Source organism: Temnothorax curvispinosus, unplaced genomic scaffold (assembly GCF_003070985.1).
Source record: "Temnothorax curvispinosus isolate PA1 unplaced genomic scaffold, ASM307098v1 QBEX01005075.1, whole genome shotgun sequence".
NCBI lineage: Eukaryota > Metazoa > Arthropoda > Insecta > Hymenoptera > Formicidae > Temnothorax > Temnothorax curvispinosus.
Genome location: NW_020214855.1, coordinates 178,383 through 199,189, shown reverse-complemented (window position 1 = coordinate 199,189; position 20,807 = coordinate 178,383). Strand labels below are relative to the sequence as shown.

At 41.3% G+C, this 20,807-nt stretch overlaps 1 protein-coding gene across 1 annotated transcript; it reads right to left on the bottom strand.

The window, feature by feature from the left end:
• Positions 1-164: 164 nt before the first annotated feature.
• Positions 165-18,289, bottom strand: LOC112454464 (paired box protein Pax-6-like). Its single transcript, XM_025015886.1, has 6 exons — positions 16,980-18,289; positions 9,145-9,321; positions 4,363-4,503; positions 2,702-3,100; positions 1,901-2,085; positions 165-1,736 (listed from the first exon to the last, which is right to left on the bottom strand). The coding sequence occupies exons 1-6, from the start codon at positions 17,452-17,454 to the stop codon at positions 1,164-1,166; spliced, it is 1,950 nt and encodes a 649-aa protein (XP_024871654.1). The 5' UTR covers positions 17,455-18,289; the 3' UTR covers positions 165-1,163.
• Positions 18,290-20,807: the final 2,518 nt, after the last annotated feature.

Sequence of the window (20,807 nt, the reverse complement as noted above, 5' to 3'; positions counted from 1 at the left end):
TAATTTTTAAAACCGAATAACGTAAAAGAAATTATACTTTATTTTGTCGTTCTTTTTGTTCATATCATTATTTAACTTAGGATTGGAAGGAGATTAATTCGATAAACGGTAGCGTAGGATATTTATGTAAATTTATTTCAATATAACATATTTTATTGTGCGGATATTTGATGGCTCGCCGAAAACTGTTTTGTCTGTCGGAGGATAGTTGGAAAGAAAATTTGGAAGAGTTTGCAAGAGGAAATGAGTTGTGATGCCGTGTGTGGATATTTACAAACGGTTTCATTTAAATAAACATTATTTTAACACAGTTCGTACAGGATTATCTGTGTTTTCGCTTATTTCTATTTCAAATACCTATAGTTAACGCATATCCCTAATTCATAAAGATTCGCTAGGACTAGTTCCGAATGAGCTCGAACGAATCTCATTCTTTCTTCACGACGTATGTTTTTATTTTCTACTCGCACGAGCGGCTCCCCAGATCGATTTGAGCGATCTAACATCGTTTGCTTTTGCCACGCGATATGCATCGATCACTTATCTAATCAACGATAATAATTACAATGACATGATGACGTTGCGTTTTAATATTACATAGCTCGCAACACTCATTCGCCTCAGCGATTGTAGGAAATCGTTCATATTAATTCGTATAATAATAAGCAGTTCCATAGATATTAAAAACTTCAACTAATAAAAAAAGAGCCGAGCCCGACAATAATGAGAAGAGAGAAAATATTGGATACGACACACACGATGTCGCATCTGATGCTACACGCCGTTAAGCGTCGATTCGAGTTCGTTGCTAATGCAGCACGTTACCGATTCGTCATTCGATCACTCGCGCGTTGACTGAACAAGGTCAATGATTCCGGCTCGACATTTTGCGGTTAACTAATATCCGCTATTTTTCGTAGCTTCGTGCACCGTAAAGCAAAAAAAAAACATTTTCATCATTTTTGCACTTATCAATCACCAATAGATAAAAGGTAGAGACTGCGACGACGCACTTCGAACACTGGTTACCGGATCCATGCGATTTGTCTAGCCAATATTTTTCAATAAATAAGCCGCAATGCGGCCGCTCGATTTTTTTTGCGAAAACATCACTCCGGATTCAACGACCGCATCGCTCGAAATCAAACTGAGATATATCTCGCTCAGCGATCGTGCTTCGTCAGTTCCAGCGGTTGTTGGTCAGTCCAATGATCTCTCCAAGCAACCGGCGGCGACGACGGTACATCCTGGTCGGAATCTTGAACGTCAATTTCCTCATCTTCGTCCTCGTTCTGATCGTAGCGTATCCTGTGCGCCGATCCCGGGCGCGGATCATGACCGGATCCCTGCCGCTGGTCGTACGCGGGACTGGTCGGTCTCGAGAGTTCGGAAGAGTCGTCACCCACCAGTTGACTGATCATCCGAAAAGCGCTAGGTTTCCTTTCCGGTTGCTTCGGCACCGACTCGTGCCTGTTGATCCTTTCGGGCCTGTCGAGGCCGTCCCTGGTTGCGGAATTGGTGACGACCGCGCGAAACGCGCTACTTTCGCCGCCCATGCCGGCGATGGAGCAGCTGGATGTACGCTGGCCGATTTCCATAGCGGACGTAGCGGAGTGCGGTTGCTGCTGCGGCGGCTGCGGCTGCGGCGGTGGTGGTGGAGGCGGTGGTGGCGAGCGCTTTAAAAGGTTCATGCGCTGGTGACGACGCCACTTTGCCCGTCTGTTGGAAAACCAAACCTAAGAGTCACGAGTTAGGTCGTTAGAACGCTCGTGATCAAATCGGAACGGGAAACGACGCGGCCGTTGTCCGCCGCAGGGCCTTCTCCAATTCATAAATGTTGAATTAAACCCTGCGTCGTTGCGTCGGCTCTTTTATCTTTAACTATTGGTTAGATTCTCACCTGAACGCGGGCTTCCGAGAGCGACGTTTTCGAGGCGAGACGTTCGCGCGTGGACACACAGGGATAATGCGATCTCTCGAATTCCTTCTCGAGTTCCTCGAGCTGTTCCGGGCTGAAAGTCGTACGGTTACGCCGGAACTTAGGCTGCTCCGAACCGTCTAAGCTTCCGTCATCTCCGTCGCCATCTGTACATTAATAGAAATACCTTTTCTATGGGTTGTGTTTCTGAGTACAACAACCCAATAAAATATCCTTTTACATTGATGAGTTAACAAAACTTATAATGTACTCTACATTATAATTTCAAAGTAAATATAAAATTGATATCTATAATATATTTCTATATGATTAACATAAAAATACTTTGATTTTTCTACAAGAAATATGAAATAATACATATTGAAAAGTCAACATATAGAAAACTTTGAATTGTAGAATGATGACTCAGTGTTATTTGCTTAATGTATATGAATGCTGTAATAGTCATAAATATTTAGCAAGAAACTGTACAAATATTAAATCGCTTAAACATTAATAAAAAATTAAATCATAAAAAACCTTTCTCTCTCTCTCTCTCTCTCTCTCATTTTTCTCATTCTTTGTTTTCGCTTCAGTAATTACATGCAAATCTAGGAATTTAAATTTCAGAACTTAACTTATTTGAATAAATCAATTTAATACGTTGGAGGGAAATGCATGAATATACTTTCGTAGAATCCCAGGTGTATAGGATACTTTTTTCTTAAGTAGGACAAATTTCGCGTCGCGACATCAAAGAGCGATGCGGATCTCTTTCGTCACCTTGCAGATATCCACGTGCGATCGCGTCGGCGGCGTGAAGCGCGTGCTCGGAAGTACCCGCGGCGGACGCGGATGCGGCTGCGGCCGCCGCCGCGGCCGCACCGGGGCTCAAGGACGGTGGTAAAAGCAGAGCGGACGCGGCGGCGCCGGATATACCGGTGGCAAGAGGCGGCAGCATCCACGGGTGTCCGGCTGCTCCCGGCGCCGGCCAGCCCGCCGGCAAATGATGACTCGTCGTCGGGTGCTGGTGCGAATTGAAGTACGGATGCGGCCCGGCGGCCGCGTAGAGCCCGTAACCGGCGGCCCGCGCAAATTCCGCGGCCGCGCGTTCCGCCGCGCGGTTCCGCAGTATCCGATTGATGCTGCTAACCGACGGCGCGGTCGCGTTACTGCAGACACCTGGAACAGGCGAATAACGACGTTGCGGTCAACGCGAGTCGCGAAAATACCGTTAAGTACATGTTAAAGGTCGATTCTCACTATCTATCATGTCACGATCCGATCAAAAATCGTTGCCATTAAATTCAGCGCTTTTTCGAGTTTGCATTCACCCTGCCTGATCACGGTCAGGTAAAGCGACGGTAACTTGACCGCGATCATTCTTCGGAAGATATCTAGACGATCAACAGATGAAAGTGAGCTCCTCTTTCTCGTCTGGAATAGACGAAAAACTAATCGAATATATCAGTACTAATAAAGTATAAGTTTGATTTGTCATCTATAAAAAAATTCTGGATATAATGTCCAGAATTCTTCTCTTGTTTTTTATGTTTTAATAATGTCTTTTCTTTTATCACATTTCCACGCTGTGTTCTTTAATTGTCATCAAAGATTAATGCAATTTCAATAAGCGAACACTTGTGGGAAACATTTTTATACAAAGTAATGATACGGATGGCACTATAAAATTGACCGATAGAAGATCGTCATATGACCGAATAGTGGAAATGCACTGAAAAATCCATGACCGCGACTTGATCTGATCTGACTTGACCATACCATACCTAGTGAGAATCGGCCTTTACACTAACACGACTTCGTTACAAACGGCCGTAGTTTTCAACAACTTTGTTGATGCTATAAGCGTAACGCTGAACGCATACGCTTTTAATGCTATAACGTCGAGTTTTTTTAGTAACAGCGTTGCGTTACAGCAAAAGGCATATTGAAGTTTACTGACGATTGTTATGATATTTGTGTTAGCACGAATACTTCGAGAATGGTATGTGTGTCAAGAAGTAAGGTCGCAGAAACGCGTTTCTTAATTCTTTCGTTTAAATTATACGTTACTCATACATACATACGTCTGTAATCATGAGCGGTTTGCATTCGCATGGCTTACAGAGGACGAACATAATTAAGTAAGGAACACGCTAGTTTATGCACCGCGCTGGTGAAGACTCAACGTTATGACTAAGCGCGTTCTAAGAGATATATTGCGAAAAATCTTAATGTCATTGTTAGTCAAATTGATCAATCTTTCGAGCGCTTATGTTTCGGGCAATTATTACGCTATCGTATTCGCTCTTTTCGTAAAATATAATGATCAATTTGCAAGACATTATATCTTCCTCTTCGCAAATAATTTTTAAGTGCGGCACCGCTCATAAATTTATTTCAATTTAATCTGAATGCACATGCGTTTGGCGGCATTATCTTACCTTCGGAGATTAGCCTCTCCCGAATTTCCCAAGCGAAGATAGTCGGGTTCTCCCTTTTATATTGCTCGATCTTAGCGACAACAGCCGGTGTCGCTACTTTCGGCTTACTGCCACCGATCAGGCCCGGCGGGCGCAACGTACCTGAAACACGATAAAACGGGCTTCAAGGACGCGATGCATTGGCAAAACTCCTGGCCCTCGATAAAATCGCTCGTAAATGGCGCCGCGACATGGCACATTTATATTTTGCGCCCTATTCGGCAGCTCGGTCACGCCAAAACTCGCAAAGCTCGCCGTAATTCCCGAAAATCACGCGATGCACGCGCCTCGGAATCCGAATGTATCTTTCACAAGACATATGATTGATGTGAAAAGAGTGATAATTGTAATATTATACAGATTACATTAGAATTGAATGGCATATTAAATGTAATTTGTCTCATTCACGTAAACATTTGATTTCATTTGGGATATTGTTCCATGTGAGATGCATTAGAATTTTTACAATTTTTAAGATGGATATAGAAAACATTGTGACGTGTAGAAAAGAGAGAACGTAGGAAAGAGAGAAAATACTAATGACAAATTATTTTACAAAAGTCACGACAATATCACAATACGCGACGCTTAACATCGCGTGTTACCGACAAACGGATATCAATCCTATCTTCGTATCTGGGCGGATTCATGATGCAGCAATTAGGACATCGTGAGGATGCTTACGTAATATACATCGTGATACAAGAAAATTATCTGCAGTCGTGTAACCACTGCGCGTTGGCTTGTGATAATTTTTAGTGTCATTATCGCGCAGTATAGGTGTCTGCTTAAGAATTAAATTGCACGCTTAAGATCAATAAGGCTTAGTGCCATTTATAAAAATTATCGTAATTTATCAGATAATATTTCTCTCTCTCTCTCTCTCTCTCTCTCTCTCTCTCTCTCTCTCTCTCTCTCTCTCATCCCTTTCGCTTACAAGTATGAGGACATTTATTTTAAATAAGAAAATATCGGTCATAAGTAAGAATACATGTATTTTAAATCTACCGTTTAGATCTATCGCTGTCATATATTCCATAGAAACTGAACTTATAATTTACTACTCGTGGGAAAGACAATGAGAGATGCAGCAGTCAATTAGTCATGAATTAATTAGTATCTGCAAGTGAATGCGAAGACGCGCACAACTCCATAAGCATATTATAAGTACAAAAAGGCTATGCCTATCATCGATCTTACGTTGTTGATAGGTATCGTAAAGACGTATAAGTGAAGTATATACTAACCAATAGTTTTAGATACTATAGGATAGTTTTAGAACTAAATTAAGTGTATATACAGCTAAATTAAATTAAGTACATATTTAATTAAATTAAGTATATATATTATTACTTTAAATTAAGTATATATACAGCTAAAATAATTTATTATTGTCATTATACATTATACATATCGATACATGATATCGGTAATTATTTGGTAACTTTATTAAACCCTATACAATGACAAGTGATACACGATTCGGATAGATTGCAATCAGAGTCATGCATCGTATTATAAAATTCTTCTTTTTTGTCAATGTTACGCTGTTACTATAATGATATGTATCGAAAGCCACGTTGCGCTTAAGATACAACGTGTATCCGCTGTTTTTGCTCCGTTTCTCGTGAGTTGTGAGCGACACGCGGCGAATAGAAGCGAAGAAACGAAAGTCACGCTCGCGTGCTAATATCAACGTCAACCATCGAGCGTAAAGGCTCCCATTGAGATTCGCCTTCCGACCCCAATTACGCGCGGATTCATCGTGGAAGAACGCGAATGTCGTTCATACGCGCATGTATCATCCGTCATTCGCGGTTCTGTCGCGGTCTTCCCGAGGATCGGGTCTTCGGAAGCGGAGGGGACGGACCGAGGTATCCATCAATCCGGTGGACGATGCCGGGGGACCGTGAGGTAATGGAAACCAGAGGCGCAGGCAGACTTGAGCAATTATCGGTCGTTACGTACTATTATTAATAACAATAATGACGGCTAAACCTGGCAGAGGGTATCGCGTGCGCTCCCACGGATGAAGTGCGTGCCGGGTATATAAACGATGTATCCACCTAATAGGTATCCATGCCGCGAGCAAATTCCTTGTCTCGACCTGCTATCCCGGTCTTTCTCTCTTTCTCCCCGTCCCTTCCTCTCTTCGTCCTTTTAGCTTCTCTCTGTCTTTCCGTCTCTGTATCTATCTTTCCTTGCCTCTCAACCAGTCGATCTCTTCCCATCCTGGACCCGGCCGTTTTTCATTGTTGCTCGTTCGGCTTGCTCCCTCCTCGATTTGCTACTATGCACGTGTGTACGCGCTTGTACGTGCGTGCGTACATAAAATTTTTAAACGGAGCGCCGTTTTTAATAAAAGAAACCGCACGAAGCCAATTTCGTTAGCCGGTTAGGTTACTCTCGCGAGCACAGTAGAGGATGTCAGGCTAGCGGCTGCCGCCCGTGGTTACAAAGCATCGTTACGGGGCGAGAAGGTTGCATTCAACGCGCGTCGCATGCGTGCGTTCGCGGGCGAGGTGATCTCTTTTATGAATTGATAATGAGAGATTAACGTAAATTACACATGGCGGGCGTGTATAAAGAGCGTCGCGATAGAAACTGCAAGCAAACAACCGGAACGCCTTTGGCAGTTCGGTATTGTCAGTTCGATTGCCGTCCAGTTATCCTAACGACCACAACAGTGACATGTTATAAGCTTATTCAGCACGCTTGAAATTTCGGCCATTTATCTCCTGGAGTCTCTCAATCCATTTTTGAACCGATATATGCAGCGAAGAGTTAAAACCGCAATCTCTGAAGACACGAAAATCGATATAATCGAATCGTATTTTTAGTTGATGAAATATGAATAAATAAAATACCGAGATATGATATAATTCACATCTGTTCTCGGCGACGAAGTGACCAGATATCGCGTAACGCCACATTTGCTCCCTTCTCGATTCGCGACACGGACCACTCGCTCGCGCCGAGGGGATTAATTGTTCGCCGTCGTTAAGTAATTGGTCGGCCGATTACGGTACATTATATTCACCTCAAGACGCCTAAGGACTCCGCGTCCAGCAAGATGAAGACATTACCGGCGCGCCGGCAAGAGAGCAGGCCACGAACGGTATTTTTACGAGTGGCTCGTAAAGTTAACGAGGACCGCGAGGTAGGCAGGCCACAGGTCTACGAGAAAGAGAGAAACTCCGGCGTTCCACGGCGATGCTCGGTGACTCGCCTCCATTTTTTATTGTTTACCTCTCTCGGCGCGCGGATCCTTATTCTTCTTCTTCCTCCTCGTCTTTACTTTTTCTTCTTCTTCTTGCCTTCCTCGTCTTTCTGGTCTTTCCTTGAACACGGATCCGAGCTTCCGTTCACTCGTATGGATACCCCGACGATTCCCGATCTCGTTCGGGGTCTAAATTTCCGCGAGTTTCACCGCGTTCTCGCGTGCAAGATCGTACTTGCGTGCCCATCTCGGCGAAAGCGCCCCATCTGCATTAACTTGCGGAATATGGCGGTCGAAGGTACAAGGCAGAAGACGAGCGGCACGAATAGCCACGAAGAGCGCAAATGCCAGAAAGCTCAGGGTGTGGTTCCCTCGAGCGATTAGTATTTTTGAGATAAATTTTTGCAAATGATATAAATCTCTGTTGAATTATAAAGTAAAGGGCATGGGGTAACTTTCATTGAAGCTAATGTAATTTGATAACCAGAAAGAATGTATGTATAATACAGTAATACACCACGCAAATTCATATAAAATTTCGAATTTAACATTTACGAATTTAAAGAGGAGCGAGAGAGTCGAAGCTTTGCATTAGCTGAAAGGCTGGAGAGAGGCTAATGATTGGCGCAATCATTGACGAATTATTCAAGTTTGTTGCCGAGGTGCTAAAATTTAACGCGCGAAAGAAGTGGTTATTACGTATTAATTTTCGCGAGCTAACGAGCTTCGAGTGGCGGATGCGCTCGTTATGTCTGACCATGCCGCGCGAGTTTGGCGTTATTCCCTGTTCTTTGCTTTGCTTGAAATCGCTCAAGATATTAACGCGGCATCATTTGAGGCCGCTGGTAATTGCCGCGCGAATCGCAGCGAAAAAGTATGTACAATCGAGAATTATGTAAATTTCGAAAGAAAGGTAGAGAAAGAGAAACTATCCTAGAAAGTATAAAAAAAATTTAAGTAGAATTATTAATTTATTCCTATTTTAAAAAATAGATCGAAAAGAAAGCGTTTAGTTCGAAAAAAAAAAACATTATGTCAGTATTATTTTTTCTCATAAGTAAGAATTACCTTAAAACTTTATTTGACAAATACGATGGAAACCTTGTATATCAATCTATCTAATATATAGTCCCCGACTTTGGAAAATCCTCCCTTCTGCATCTCCAATATCTATTTTTTCTCTCATTTCCGGAGGATCGATGGTATTCTTGGAACGTAGAATATAAATGGATGATTTCTCCCTTGACTTCGTATCGAAATTACGTACGTACGTAATGCGTGCATGGCGCTCGATACTCGCGATAGGCATAGTGGTTGACGAACATAATAGCGATATGTCAACGGAGTAGTTTCCCTACGTAGGTTCTCGTGTTCGGAATGTCACCCAATAATTTGCATATTCTTATCGTCAACGATAAGAAACAACATGGAGTATAATATCGAGCGTAGAAATATCGTGAATATGCGATTCTCCTCGCATGAAGGCAGCTTCGTGGTAAATCGTAAAAATACACTCTACGAACCTAAAAGTTTCGTAACGACTGCGCCCTGTTGGTTTAATGACAACACGTGGTTGGCGAGATCGTTGTAATGCCTGAGCGCTCCTAATCCATGTGACAATTCGATTAGACGTTGCCGCGATGTGTTGCCGTTATTGCCGCTGGCAAACGGACCGGCCGTGCAATTTTGTAAATTCACACCTGCAATCAGAGGAACATTTCGTTGTAATATGTATAATAATAAAATTATCATACCAAACAACTAATAATAATAACTGCTAGGACGAAATCTCGGGATATATCTTTGACTGTTAATTTTTATCACATTTTCACATTCTTGGTTCTACACTGAGAAACCCATTTGGTTGAATAAAACAAAATTCTTTAGTTAAACCATTTTGTTGACTGAATATGTAATTTTTGTATATTCACTTAAAAAATCATATTACGGGGAGCAAGTGAAATGATACATGAACCAAATTTTATGTTTGAATCGATTTATTTATTATAATAAAATTTGATTGTTGCGGTAACAAACTTGCCCATCTTATCGTATCTTAAATAACTGTGCTTGTTGCTTGAACAAAATCGTTCATTTGAAAATCATAGATTGAAGTCTATGCGCTGCCGCTGCTGCGCCATATGTTTATGCGCAGCGTAGTGTAGTACACGGTGAAGACATGGCGGACGCGGACAAGGACGACAAGGCCCATTCTACAATAGTCGTATAAAAGTAGATAAATATAAGATGTAAGCCAGTAAGTTATTGATTAATAGAATTTTTACTGTCCAAGAATAATCGACTGTGGTGTCAATTTTTACTACATACTCTTACGACTATTGTAGAATGGGCTTGCGTACAAGTATGGTGGATCAGTTGGCGCGATACATTGCATTGTAGTGAGTTGAGCTTCTCATCAGCGTGATGGTCAACATGCGTATCAGAATACATGAAATCGTGCATCGTATAACGACTGTTTTAGTGGCATATTATTTATGGATATGTGCCTTATGCAAGCGTATGTGACACGTGCATAAAGTTAGTGTTACACAGTGAACGATTTCCTGCATTTTTACATGCATGCTGACCAGCACGCTGTAAGAAGCTACATTCACTGCAGAGATGGCTACCGTGCATTTTTCCTTATGCTGTACATTGAAAGAAATTGGATTGGATTGAATAAATTGTACTGAAATCAACTAAATCTGTTATTTATAGATATGACTACAAAAATAATCAGTTGACGCAACAAAAAACCAGCCACAAATTTAGTTTCATGTACAAACAACATTTTTGTTCAGTGAACTGTATTTGTGTATTGGTATTACTAAATTTTCCAACTAAACTTTTGTGTTGCACCAACCACAATTCTTGTTTGCCCATATACAAACAAGAGATTTAGTTGATTCAACCAAATTTTAATTCAGTCAACTAAATGGGTTTCTCAGTGTATACGAAATGCAGTCAACTGGTTAACGAGATTCCAGTGATTTTATCTGGTTTGAGATAATCGGGAATTTATTTTTCTCACGAAGATCTCTTTTAGGATTCTCGAAGTCAATTGAATGCTTCGTTAAATTAACAATCGTCTGCGTAATCGCTGTGACGAAAGTGGTCACGGTCAAATAACTTCACGTTCAGGCGCATTAATTTAAATTGCTGAACGTGATCTCGCGATCCCGTTATTGATACGGTTTTACAGAATATTGAAAGCTCAGAGATACCTGTCATTAAAATTATGGTTAATAATTAATTTATATTCATACTCAACATTTACATTTTTTTATAGCAGTGCATTGTATATCATATTTCAAGAACTTTGATCTTAAGTGATTTTATCAATAATTTTATCTATATAGTTTTTGTGATTATTGTTCGCTCTTAGATAGCTATTAACAGTATTAACATATTAATCAATATTGTGGAAATTTAGTAGAAGTTAATCGGTTTCTAAGTAAATTCAGATTTAATAGGAAATTATCCTTGATCGTTTATTTAATAAATTTGACGCTATAATATGATAATTAGTCAATATGTATGTGATTGCCGGTTCTACTATATATATTTCGATACATTAAAGAAAGATGTAGAGATTGTAGAGTTTGGTTTATTATATGGATGTAGTCTGTTGTATGGATGCAAATAATAAATTGTCAACCAGGTGCGAAGAATTTTTTTCGAAAGAATGCACGCGTATTATAGTCAGCCCTTTTCATGGATTTACAGCTAAATAATATATTTATGACATTTCGGAGGGAAGTAACAATTTACGATTGGACACATGACGCTATTAAGAATCGCTCGTTTACTTCACAATTTAACTAATCACAATAATCCGAAGACAATCGTTCACTTAATTTCGAGCAATCGGGCATTTGATGCAACCGATATCTCGAACGTACTATAATTATTATGCTAAGTAGAAAATTGACTCGTAGAAAATAATCTTAAAGGAGAGAAAATGTAATTACACGACATATCCAATAAAATTGCGACGGGGCGAAACGAAGGTTCAAGCGTAAATCGCGACGCGAGCTTAAAGATAATATGAATTAAATGAGAGATAAATGTTAATTACTATGTCGGCAGCGCGATCAAAATTACGATGTGCTTATTATAGGTTCAGCTTCCCCGTAATCGCGCTGTCTACTAATCCGAACAACATTTAGCGCGAATCGCGCAGATGCCAATTTACGATCGAACGATATATAGCAATATTAAGAGCGCGTAGTACCTGTCATTTTGCGAACGACGCGACGGGCGCAATTGCTTTTTATCCAGTCAATCTTATGTAAAGAGCCTGGCGATCGTCGCGGGAAGAGACCGTCGGGCGAAATTAAATCCCGCGAGTGTTTTGTTGGCAGAAAACAGGTCCGTCGTGCTCATTTGTTATCACGTTGTTTTAATTGGTTTCAACGAGTGAACTCAGCGTGAATACGGCAGCAGTTCGTTTACATAGTGAGAACGTTTAATTAATTAGTCCTTTATGAGCCAAGTGGGCTGCCAAACAGCTCGGTAAATGTATCTCATGCAGATCATTCGCAATTTGTTACCCGCGTAATCGAACGGCCGCTTTTGCACAATTTATGACGTCAATGTAGCTAATTACTAACGGCTTCTCATCAGATATACAGTTAATCAGAATTTAACCAGTTAACTGTAAACTGGAGGAGGAAAGTTGACGCAATATTTTTTGTACATATTTATCATAACGTTATTGTATGTTTGTAATAATTTTAGTTGTAATTTGTTTTGTAACTGTACTTTACATCGATAAGCGTTATAACATTTTACGTGTTCTTCACTCTTGGTATTTTTTTAGTCTTTTTGGCTTCTTACTATTTTAAAAATATTATCGTTACATTTTCACTAAAAAAAAAGATTATATAAAATGACCAGAGAAATAACATCTGATGGTTTTAAGGCTGTACATCAATGATCAGAAGTCGCGTAAATCGCGTACAAATCATATGATTATTTAATTAAGAAAAAATCCTGTTCTCAATTACAGTCGCAAAATTCTCGGAGAATATACTGCCAAACTAAAGTACTACCGAAGTTATTTTCCGAGGAATCCCGTTCGCGATGGTCGCTCGAAACGTCGAATAAAACTTATGCGAATCCCGCGAGTCCCCGCGCCTGTCCCGTCCGCCTGGACGGTACATCGGGCGCGCATTCCGCGCTCGTTTCGTGTCAAAGCGATCGGAGGTGTCGTGAAAACGAAAGTAGCCGATGCACAGAAAGAAATGCGTCCCATCGTCGTTGCATCGACACCAGGCGGAAACCGGTTCTGAACGAGTTCTGGCATCAGGCCTCGCGGTATATTCATCCGACACATTCGAAATCGCCGCCGGTAAAGACCGATCGCTTGACACGGCGCGGTAATAGATATATAATAGACAGAAAAAGTGGAAGGCTGATTCTCTTTCTGCGGACTCGGTGACTCGTGAGATCGTTCGCTTCGCGCTCCCGATGAGTGGTTTTATCTGGACCGAGCCCGCAGATGGTTTCAAGTAAAACTGCGTCGCGGTTTTACAAGTGTCTGCTGACGATGCGCGAACCAAGTTAATTCTTAAACGCAGATCGTTTGTTTGCGATATGTATACGCATAAAGATAAAACGCAACAAAACACACTTAAATCATTTGAAAAGAATGTTAAGAAACGAATGCAGATGTGAAATTTATATATATTATATATGTGCGTGTGTGTGTATAGTGGAAAGAAAATGAATCGAATATAGAGTATGAGATGATACAATGGCAATAATGGCATAACTTTAAACTATATTTATATGTGGACCATCTTTAAGAGAGACTTACTTCTGTAATGATTTTAATTAAATATGGAATAAAATCTTGCAGATAGAATGTGGGCTTGAAATATTTATTTATGATTTTTTTTTACGTGCGAAATAAGTTAAAATATTAAACAATTGTATAACTGTGTTTATACTCGAGGGCAGTGTCTCACAAAAAAGTAATCTTACTTGTATTGTCAAGCTATAATTTCTATACAGATCGTATTAAAAGCAAATCGTATATATAACTGATAATTGATATACATAGCTACAGGCAAACATTTTACATAATAACTCGATAATTAGTGGAGTCCGTGACGATAGTATCCAAGAGGGAATTGAGAAGAAACTCATTTGCAGATGAAGATATCCATATTTCTTGGCACTTATCGCAAATATATTCTAGGACGTAATCATAAAATATCCAAGTAGTACTGCATTATCATTACGTGTGTACCGTAATAACGCCTAATTGCTCATAAACTTTATTCACGGCATCATGCATCATTGATCTATATTTGCCTTTTATATTAAGTGATATTAGAAACTTAGAAGCATCGATGAACATAAAGTTTGGCATCGAAGGTGGATACTGCGAAAAAGGATCGCATTTCTTAGCAAAATTATAACCTGGCAGTTAGCAGGTAGTATATTCTACGCGTAATTAATGCATATATCTTCGCGGACACTTTCGACGATTGGTCGTCAAAACTGTAACAAAGTGCTGCGCGAAGACAGCTATTAACCGCGAGGTGTATATTCGTTTCAAAACACTCTGGGTCGTAAAATCCCGCGGTATCTTGCGCCGCCAAGTAAGTATCTCGTGCACAGCATCGGAAACAACGAGGTGAACTCGTATCGGGTTTTAAACTGGATTAGTGCCTTTCGCACGTGAACCAAGCAAAGAGCTACGCTTTGTCTGCCACGTCAAACTGTCGGATTTGTTTGCAGCTTTTAATTTGCGAACATTATCATTATATCGCAATTTAAGGGAATTAATTTAAATATAATCCGACATTTAAACAAATCGTACATACTTAATACGTAATAAGACTTCGTGAATAGGATATTGAAGATGAATGCTACATTGTCGGGAAAGAATGTCACACTTTTAATGTAATCATTAGATATGACTATAATTAATATATATCTTTTATATGAACTATCGCATGAAATGCCAAATGCTATGATATGCTACCAGGGCACTTGAAACACATTTCCTCTTGTCCTTTTCTTGCGTGTCTTCCTCTCTTTCTTTTCGCTCGCGGAGATGAAGACGTCCATTGCCTACATGGTATCTGCTTCGAAACGGTCTGGGTGTGGTCATAAAATCTCGCAGTTCTGGAACGAAGTGCTCTGCGAACGCGAACGCGAGAGAATCGAGAGTACCCGCGGGATGGACGGGTATTGAGCGTTAAACGAGAGTAATACGTCCGCCGATCTGAAGAGAGGTAGTCTACGCTGCCAACGCATTGAAACCGGTTCCGAACGAGTGCGGTACTTGGTAACCCCCGTGCTTCGTCTGGCAAGTGCGAACCGCGGAAAGATCCGCGAACGCGCGGTAGTTGAACGTGTGTCGCCGTAGGAGCATATATCCGCTACTTCCAATCGCACACTCTCTTTTATTCTCTTATCAACAGTTTCGCGGCTGGGCTGCTCGAAGCAAGTAGCCCGAGAGCATTTCATCCCGTATCAGACATTCACGTGTCGCGGAGAACGAACACGGAATTCGTCGCCACATTACATTACATTCGTACGAAACAACATAGGCCGGGTTTCTGAGTCTGTTATACAATACAATCGCGATTCTGTTTTTTGACAAGTTAATTAGAGGCTAAAAAGAGGCGACAATGATCGCTAATAATAAGCTGTAAAAATCGGTAACTGAATGTGTTCGCACTTTTTGGAGTATTTTGAAGAAGAACTCTGTTTCTCGATCATATTCATACGGTAAAAGTGATATAAGGTATGTTGACCTGATAACGTAGATATTTGGAACTGGTATTCAAAAATTTCCAAACTGATTTATTTGACATATACATTTTATGATATACCTATAACGATTAACATTGTATATAATAATTCCGAATCTCTGAAATATAAATTTTATACATGCATACTGTTTCCGACTTACTCTTCCACTACAATTTTCACGACCAAGTTGAACATTAATTCCAATTTTTTATTCCATAAATAATTATCCGTAAGTGAATAATTTATTCCGAAATTGCGGACAAGATTTCGTAATACATATTTCTGAGATTTTTTTCGTGTTTTTAACGGCGTGAAATGCTTTCATTAATGTTACGAGACGAGCCCTGTACAGGTGTTTGGCTGCACAGGTGTCCAATGTTAATTGCTTTTACCATCCTGCATCGAAAGGTTCGCGCGGCGAAAGTTCGTTTAGCGATTCATAATTCAATTAGAGTTACTTGGTTATCTCTCATCAAGACAGATATAATCGATATACTCATTTGTCGTCATACATATCGACTATCGTCATACGTGTATATGTTTATTAATTATACGACATAATGATACAAATATGTATAAGATAAGAATATCCGGGAGAATATCATATAATAATATAATTAATAACGTATATATTACATAAAACAAAATACAATTAATGAGAAGATCATTTTGTTCGTTTAATTTTTTATAACGTTTATCGAAATGGTTAAAATTTATATAAAAAACCGATATAATGCTATTGTATCAAGGAAGGTTGACAAAATGCACGATTCAAGAAAATTTATATTAGGTATTATTATCAGAAAAATTATAGAATTTCCGCGTTTTTTTACTCTTTATATTTTACGTTTATTATACATAACTTCATTGTTATTTCATTTCATTGATTATTGTCTCTTCGATAGTCCCAAAAGTGTATTCAAGTGTCTCTCCATTAAACAACGGTTTTACATTTCAATGACACCGTACTGTGCATGATTTTGCTGTAATAAAGCACATGAAACACGATTGTAAACAATGGCGTGTGACATATTCCGTAATTATTGATTTATCATGGTGGCACAACAAAATTAATTAATTTCCATTGCTTACACATACATATGTCCGCTTTATCTTAGATATCCAAAAAAAGACCGGAAAATGATACAATAATCAATATCGAGAAAAATATTACTAGCAGAAGCACCTGCTTTTCGCTTTTAGCAAGTATTAAAACGCACAACGGATATTTAACAAATCTAAATGCTTAAAAAATTGCGTAACTCAATAAAAATATTTGTCTTATCATGATTTATACCGAACGTTCAGCATGAAGCAATTATTAATGAGTTTATGGTACACTCGGGGATTTCGTTCATATCTTTAAACGATTATTACGATTATTACTACGATTATAATAATATTTGCATATTAGCCTGTGCTTGTTCCAAACGATGATTTATTTAATAACTGCTAGATTAATCAATCGAGAGCTCGACGAGAAGAACTCGACGAAAGAAAAAGGCGAAAACTAAGAAATAGTTGAATGGAACGAAAATAATCAGATCCGATTCGACTTCAAATTTGCAAATGCATCCCTACTCACCATCGATCAGAGAAGCCGGTACATTTAACTGCTGGTGATGATGTGCCGCCGGATGCTGTTGGTGGTGGTGTGGCGGATGTACTTGCAGCAGGTGCGATCTCGTCTGGGAGAAGGTCGGCGACGGTGGTTCCCAAGGTCGGGCAACACCGGTGCTGGCGGGAACGTCCTCGTCCTGACAACAGAACTTGTCGCTCGCGCTCGAAGCAGTCGTGCCGGTGCAATTCGCGACTCCGTGTCCGTCATTGTTGTTGCTAATCTCCCCGTTATTGTTGTTGTTGTTATTGTTATTGTTACCGCTGCTGTTATTGTTCGTGAGGCGCGTGGTGGTCGCGCCCGTCGCAGGGCTACCACTACCACTAGCACTGCCACTGACACTACCACTGCCAATGCCGTCGACCTGTACCATTTCGCTGTCGATCGCAGCCGCCGACTTGGCAGTACCAGGAGGGGTCGCGACGCCGCCACCGATCATCATCACCAGACGATCTCACCTCCGCCCCCTCCACGCTCAGCAACGGCTCCTCCCTCTCCTGCTCTTCCTCCACTGCTGCGGGTGCACCACGTCTATCTTTGAATTGTTAGCGTTTCGCATTCAACGAATTTTTTCCTTCGCGCCAATCGCAATTCTCAGAATACTGACGAGTGTCTCTGAGATTAACGTATCATTTGGCAATACTCTCGTTCGGAGTATAGCTCTTAATAATATTCTCCTATGCGTTGAGCAATGTCGTTGAACGAACATTTTTCGACCTATCCGTAAATGATACACCGTAGAAATTACTAATAGAGTTGCTGGCCGATTTTGCCATCGTCAAACTCGAATATTCCTCTGCCGTCGTTGTATCTTTATCTACGTACACGTCGACACAGTTCGGTACAAATTCAAAGCATTTTCCCGCTTTACTCGCCGAGTATCTGCAGTTCCCATTTGTCTTGGTCAAAAAACTTCAACTCGTCCTCATTGAACTGTCCACCAAACTGTCACGCGTATACCACTGAAGCATACTGTCAGCGACTGTCATCCGACAGCACAAACACGTTTTCGCGGACTTGCCACGTGACGTGGACTGACAAACGAATCGCTACGGAGCCGATTAGCGGAGCGGAATAACTTCTCGTACGATCGCGCGATGATGGTCACGACGCATCGCGACGCGAGCTTTTACGTCGTCGCGACACTTGAGGCCTAGTCGAAGCCGAGAAGCCGAAGGTGCGGAGTGTTGGAGCGCAGGCGCTCCTTCGACGAAGCTCGTGACCACGTTCTCCTCCTTCTTTTCCTCTTCCTCCTCCTCCTCCTTCTCCTCCACCTCTTTCTTCTCCTTCACCTGGCCCTCTTCCCTCTCCGTACTCTTTCTCGCGTGTCGATCGCCCTCTCGTTTCTTCCGCCTACGAGGGCTCTCTTCTCCAATGACAGTCAACGAGGACTACCACGACTACCGGGGTAACTTGCTCGCGCTCCGCCGGATTCGAGCGGATTGCCTTCCGCTCGGGGTTTCGAAGCGCGCCCAGGTTTTCCCCTTTCCCGCCGAGACCCGGGACTCGCCGAGGTGAGATCAAGATTTAACGTGACGTGACTTACCTCGTTCCATGTTCCATATACGCGCGGCCGATTTCCCCCTCGTACCCCGTTCTCCGTTCACCACCGGAATCTTTTTCCCTTCGACACACAGATCACCAGATTCGGTCTCTTCGCCGCACACTTGATCCCTTGATACAAAAGGGCAAAAAGGAGCGTAAAAGGGAGATGAACTTCTTCCAGGATCGCACGAAAACGATTATTCTCTTATTTCTCTCTTCGTTTTTGTCCCTTCAACAGTTCCTACTGTTCCTCACGATGCACCGCTTCTCTTGTCACGCGATCAAATCGCCGAAGCTATCTCCCTTGTGCTTCTGCGTCAGGAACGGAAAGACTCGTATGCCGCGATTTCTCGATTCGTCTCTTTGGAAGGATCCTGTTATCGGCTTCTATAAGGTATGCGACACGTCTTCGTTTCTCTTTTTGACAGCGTGATGCTCTTTTCAGCGAGCCACCCTTTTCTCGCACTACCTGTGGACGACCAGACGCGAGTGCGCGTTACGCGGGGCAACCTGCTCGCTCTCCGCCGTATTCGAGCAGATTGCCTACCGCCGCGCGCTCCACTCTCCACTCGAAGCGCGCCCAGACTAGCCTTACCCCCACCTTATACTCTTCCCGCAAAAGACTCCGCTCTTCTGCTTCTACCCGTTCGAGAAGAAGAGATCAAGATTTAAGGCGCCGTGCCGGTAGTGGTAGCGGTGCGAATGAGGAAGGTGAGTACGGGGAAAAGTAGCTGCGGTTGAAGACGCAGAAGCTGCTGATTACACCAGGTCTGATTGTAAAGGGTGGACGCGAGGTGAAAGACGCCGGACGCGGGGCACGGGGAACTCTCATATCGAGACCTAGTCGATGCGATATACAGAGGTGGGGAACGAACATCGTGGGGATGCATAGTAAGAAAGAGAGAAAGAGAGAAAGAGAGCCGGTAAAGCCAGCCAAGTGCGCACTGCTCGCCGCGCATCTGAGCTTACCCAACGCCCACCGACCATTACCGAGTCGATCGACCAATTGGGCGATCTGGTAGCCGCCCACCGATCTGGTGCGCCCGCTACCACGTCACCCACGCTTTTAAAGAGCAGCCTTCCACTCTTCTCTGTAACCGGTATGATACGGTTGCGATCGTTGCGATCCTTGTCGTCGATTATTATCAAGACTCCCCTATGCAATTTCGGCATCGGACCTCAATGTTGGAAGGTACCCATCGGGGATAACCGATTGGTACGATCTGATTTAACCTGATAAGACTAGGGTACGAAATAATCGTCTATGCGATATATATAGAGAAGTTTTACGAGGAGAGTCTATTTAAATTGCCCTCGAGATTATAAATCGCCGGATATTTCTAATAGAGTATGATTTCGTAAATCGTCGGCTGCAACAACCAATGTGGTTGAACGTATTTATACTCGGAGCAAATCTTATTTTTTAAAAAACGGCAAATTTGTGCGGGCAGAATCGAAACTTTTGAAGACAATTTTCTTATAGTAGAAAACATAAACTAACTTTAAACGTGTCATTTTTATTTTTAGAGTGTCATTTATCTTTATAATTATATATATGTATAATCTTTAAATTAAAATTTAATTATAACCGTTTATTTTACTTTATTTATTTTAAATTGACCAAAGAATGTGATATTGCCATGAATTCTCTCTTTTAAAACTTAGTTTAAAATCATTTATCATCTATCTCTATCATATCCAAATGTTAATTACTATCGATGAAACCATAAATGTCTCAACGTATTGAAAAATATATTATAAAATATTTATAGTACCAAAGACACTTATGGCTCGTCTACAATAGCCGCAAGAGTATGCAGTAAGACGTAAGAAGTAAGCTATTGACTAATGGGATTTTTACAATTCAAGAATAATCGACTGTGGTTGATCAATAGCTTACTGCTTATGTCTTACTGCATACTATTACGGCTATTGTAAACGATGTGGTGAGTTGCTCCGCGTGAAAGCGGTCGATTCGTATTTGATAGGGTCCTGGAATCAATCCCGAAATTCATCCCGCATTTAGATTTCCTTTCTGAAAAGCAAGATTTTCAAGTTCACAATTTACTGCGACAAGTGCAATGTATAAGGGCCTTACGCACAAGGATTGTTGTAACCGTTTACGACAATCTTTGTGCTCTGGCCCTAAGGGTTTATTCCAAAATCAATCTTCGATTGACTGATAAAAAAATTAAAAAATAGAAGAAAGAATTTTATTACATACATAACTGTATTACTTTTCCACATAGT